The following is a 4595-nucleotide window of genomic DNA, read 5'->3' as shown; positions in this document are numbered from 1 at the left end:
ACTCGGAGCGGGTTGGTGCGGTCCGACCCGCTGCTGCTGCAGAGCTCAGTTTGTAAATAGAACCCCCCCTCCCTCCCCCCCAGTCTGAAAATAACCGCGGCGGCAGAAACAGGAAGCTCTGCGCGAGCGCTCTTCTCCTCCTGCAGCTCGTTCGATGCGTAAAGAGGTGACGCTGGAACAGAAGGATCCCTACAGGTCGCACCAGCCGCGCTCATCCTCACCTGCGCACGCGGGCGGGGTCCACACGGGACAGAAAAGCATCACACATCAGACAGATGAGCTCCTTCTACGACGGAAAGGACCTGGAGGAAGAGCTCAGCCGAGTCAGCTGTCCTGATGACGATTTATCCTTCGAGTACCTGTTTGAGTACGAGCCGCCCTGCAGCGACTTTCCTGGGGGAGATCAAGGTTTGTCCGTCGCTGCTTGTCACCTCAGCTGACCCCCACTCCGTGTTTGGGTTGTTGGTTGCCTCCTTTTTGATGCGTGGCCTGGAAAACTTGATTTATGAAAGAAAGAGTAGATCAGGAAGTATTTTAAAGCTTGTTGGGCGGACATGAAGCCACGTGAGAGAAAGTGCCAGAAACAAAACATCTGTTTCTTTCAGGTGATAAAATGTTTACACTCAGAGCCCCAAACAAAACCAGATGTTTGTTGCATTTTAAGTAACTTTGTAAAGTCCAGACAGGACAGCTCACTGGTAATTGTGTCTTGGTAACTTGCATTTTGTTTGTTTAACACCTTGTAATGTTTCTCTGGTCCAGATGAGCCCAACCTCGCCCCCCACAAAGTCCTCAGTCCTGAATCTGAGCAGGCTTTTCCTCTGGACGAGACCTCCCCTTACAGGATCAAGTCCTGCAGCCCTTCCTATGCTGAGCACGGCAACGGGGTCCTCTTGGGGTATGAGAACCAGGAGGCCAGGAGCTACCAGGACAGCATCCGGCCTGTGGGTCTGGCCCTGAGCCCTCGTATTGAGATAACCCCCTCCCGTGAGCACTACAGTCATGGCCGGGACTCCCTGCAGAGCCAGCACGTGAACATTAGCCCCCGGCCCACCCTCACTGTTCCCGGCCATGACAGCCTGTCCTACCGCGAGCCCCAGTGTCTAAGTCCCGCTAGCAGCAACTCCTCCACAAGCTGGCACTCGGAGAGCTACTCCCCCTGGGCGTCCCCGTGCGTGTCCCCCAGCAACGGCCAGAACCCCTCGGACCTCTGCCCCCGGCTACAGAGCATCCACACCAGCTCACCCCGCACCTCCCCAGGAACCTCCCCTCGCACTAGCTTGGCTGAGGACGGCTGCCCAGGAGCCCGTTCACCCTCACCCAGACCTGGCTCCCGCTCCGCCTCCCCCCAGGGGAAACGTACCTACGACATGTACAGGAATCCAGGGCTGATCCCTGGGCACCGCTCCCCCAGCCCCTCTCCACATGGAGGCCATGAGGAGCTCAACACAGGAGCCCACTATGCACACAGTGGCCTGGTTGATGGTGTGAATGGGTTTGGCAGTGGTCAGCCAGGACTGGTGCCCACTAAAATAGTGAAGACCTCCAACCAGGTCTACACCCTGTACCCAGAGAACCACGGAGATGGGAATTACCTGGTGTCCTGTGATCAGGACATCAAAACCAAACCTGCTGCAGAGTCTTTCTTTGTCATCCCACAAATGTGGCCCAAGCCACTGGTTTCCAGCATCTGCAGGTAAGCTGGTGAAACAGAGAGAGTTTGTTGTTTTGGGTTGATGAGCTTGTACCTTCCAGAAATATTAAAGTTCAATTATGGCCTGCATCGTTGTTCTATCACCATTCTCTGCAGCATCCCTCTGGCTTCGCTCCCCCCACTGGAATGGCCCCTTCCAAGTCGCACAGACCAGTATGAGCTCCACATTGACGTGCAGCCCAAACCGCACCACAGGGCCCATTATGAGACAGAGGGAAGCAGGGGTGCAGTCAAAGCACCCACAGGAGGGCATCCCATTGTGCAGGTATGTCCCCAAACTGGAATGAAACTCAGATGAACGATCAGCAGCGATCAGTTCAGGGCATGCTGGGAATTCTTCTTTCACCTCTGATGGGACACCCTGCATTTATTTTATAGTAGAGCACTAACGCACTCTTGAAACAAAGCATACAAATTATCCATCAGATTGTGCAGGTCAGTGGTGAATAGTGGGATAAGACTTCTGGAAGTGTCATGTCACACAATGTAGACAAAACTTGCAAAACACTGTTTGAAAAAATGGAGTTCAGGGGTTTTTGTGAAGCACATGAGGAAACCCAGCCCTCTTTGGAGCTGTAGAAAAATCATTCCAAGTCTAAACGAGTCACAAAAAGATGGACTTTACATGACTGAACCACCACTTTGGTACATTTTCCACTATTTACACAATCATAGTTAAAGTTTTAGATTTTTTTTTTGTCCATGGAATGGTCACCTGGTGAATGATGTCACACTTCTGTGATGCCTAAAATTTTTGAATCTTTCTCAAACAAACACTTCTTAGGTTTTTTTTTGTTATGTCTACAAAATATATATAAAAGTTTTCTCTTCTTTCACACCATGGGTCTCACATTCCTAGACCCCCCGCAGAATACAAAAAGTGTTTGGCACTATTTGCAGTTTATACATCAAAATGTATGTGATTTTTCTTGGTTTGGATTAATACAAAGTTATGATGGTTTGAATATACATTTTGGGTTGTAGCTGTATTGCTGTCCCTCTGAATATCATCAACAATTCTTCTTCAGAAAGTTTTGTGGTCATAATATTGTTCATGTTGCATAAAAACACGACAATTCCTCTCGTGGCGCCTTTTCCCACCTCCTTAAACAAACTCTGACGGACAACATAACCACAGCGTGACACCCAGAAACCACCTCGCAGTCCCAGGACATCCCTGAGAACTGAACCTAGGTCAGTGAGCAACACAGGCTCTGATTCTTTTCTTTACTTTCTCGGCTTAAAATAACAAGCTGTTAGACGACCTCGCCTCATGGTTCTAACCACACACACGGATCTGGGTTATTCAACTCCAAGTTCCTCTTTCTTACGCTGTTTTGTTGACTGTGTGACTCTTGTTTAAGGAAGCTGACTTGAGGTACTGACACGCTGTGAAAGGGACATGTTTAAAAAACAAAAACAAACACTTCCTGTGGTCGGGATAATTGCTCTTCAGGAGAAGAAGTTTTCTGGTCTACTACAGTCGTAGTATTGAAGCCAGACACAGCTGTGGCACGGTTTCAGGTGGCTGTAGTGTCCGTAAATAGGTTGCACTTCCTTTACTTTGTGTTTCCGTGGCAACGTTTCAATGATGTGTTTGTTGGTGATTGTTGGAACTCTGTGGGAAGAAGACTTTGCTCGCTTCTTTTCCATTTTCTGCCCGTCCCCCAAAGGCTTCGTCCTGAGGTCAGAACTGCCAGGTTTTCCGGTCCAGTCGGACGGTCCGGACTCGTCTGGCCACAGCTACACTTCTTCATCACATCTTTCCTTTCCTCTGCCTCTCCTTCACTCTGTTTTTCCTTCTATCTCTTTCCCCTATCCCTGCCTGCCTGTCTCTGGGCGCCTCACTTTACTTTTCCTGCGTTGCTGCTGTCATGACTCACTGCTCCTGCCGCTGCCATGGCAACGGTTGGCTGCTCACATGTCCGGCTCGATGTTTGCAGTCAGCTCTTTCACACCGTGTCATCTACCTGGAGATGGAGGGAGCACGCCCCTTCGTGTTGCCATGGTTTCTGTGTGCACTGAGCAGCTGCTGTGGAGTCGGAGGTTTCATCCATCAAGACAAACAGAAGCACCTTCTTCTTTATGAACGTGAGGCAGAGTGACCTTAAATAAACACTGATTTTATTTCTTTATTTAAGAACAACATGAGTGTAGCGTTGCCTACAGCGTGGTCTGCTCTGGTTGTTAGAATCAAGATCATAGTGGGGTTTTGAGATAAAGGTGTAGATGAACAGAGGTCAAGGGTTTTGACCTTGGGCTTAGTTTTGACATCAGGTCAAGTTCACTACAAAGAGTAATGCACTACACAGTTAGCACAAAAACAGCCTTTAGACGTGACACCTTGTGAATTTTGCAGGTTTCCTCAGGTGTTACTTTCAGGTTTAAAGCAATATTTCTGTCTCAGGATACAGTTTCACACATGTAGAAATGTTCATATCTAATGTGGGCATTTCAGTTAATCTATTGGGTGAAAATTAGGTTGGATAGTTACGTTAGTTTAACATTTCTCACTGGAAGAAAAAAGCAATGGATATTTATATTTGCCAAACTCTTATTTTTTGTTTGGGAAGAAAAATAATGACTTCACTCAGTATAGGTCAAGAGTACGACATTCCTTTGTCTACTAAATATAATTTTCAAAGAGTTGCAAAATATACTTCCAATGACAGTGTTTGGTGAAACATTACTGACATTACAACATGTACATTAGCAGTACAACATTATTGACTTCATCCATCCATCCATTATCTTTACCCATTTATTCTATTTTGGGTCACGGGGGTCGCTGGTGCCCATGTCCTGCAATCACTGTGAGAGGGGCGGGGTACACCCTGGACGGGTCTCCAGTCCATCACAGGGCCACATAGAGACAAACGAG

At 48.2% G+C, this 4595-nt stretch overlaps 1 protein-coding gene across 1 annotated transcript in view; it reads left to right on the top strand.

The window, feature by feature from the left end:
* Nucleotides 1-275: 275 nt before the first annotated feature.
* The window catches only part of nfatc2a (nuclear factor of activated T cells 2a), a 28179-nt gene continuing 23859 nt past the window's right edge, over nucleotides 276-4595 (top strand). Inside the window, exons 1-3 of the mRNA XM_037683881.1 lie at nucleotides 276-408; nucleotides 763-1696; nucleotides 1811-1979. Coding sequence (XP_037539809.1) covers nucleotides 276-408; nucleotides 763-1696; nucleotides 1811-1979 — 1236 coding nt within the window. The remainder of the gene's footprint in view (nucleotides 409-762; nucleotides 1697-1810; nucleotides 1980-4595) is intronic.

The sequence above is a fragment of the Nematolebias whitei genome, chromosome 11 (assembly GCF_014905685.2).
Source record: "Nematolebias whitei isolate Nwh7 chromosome 11, NemWhi1, whole genome shotgun sequence".
NCBI classification, from domain to species: domain Eukaryota; kingdom Metazoa; phylum Chordata; class Actinopteri; order Cyprinodontiformes; family Rivulidae; genus Nematolebias; species Nematolebias whitei.
The sequence above is the reverse complement of the archived record's forward strand: the minus strand, read 5'-3'. Positions and strand labels throughout refer to the sequence as shown.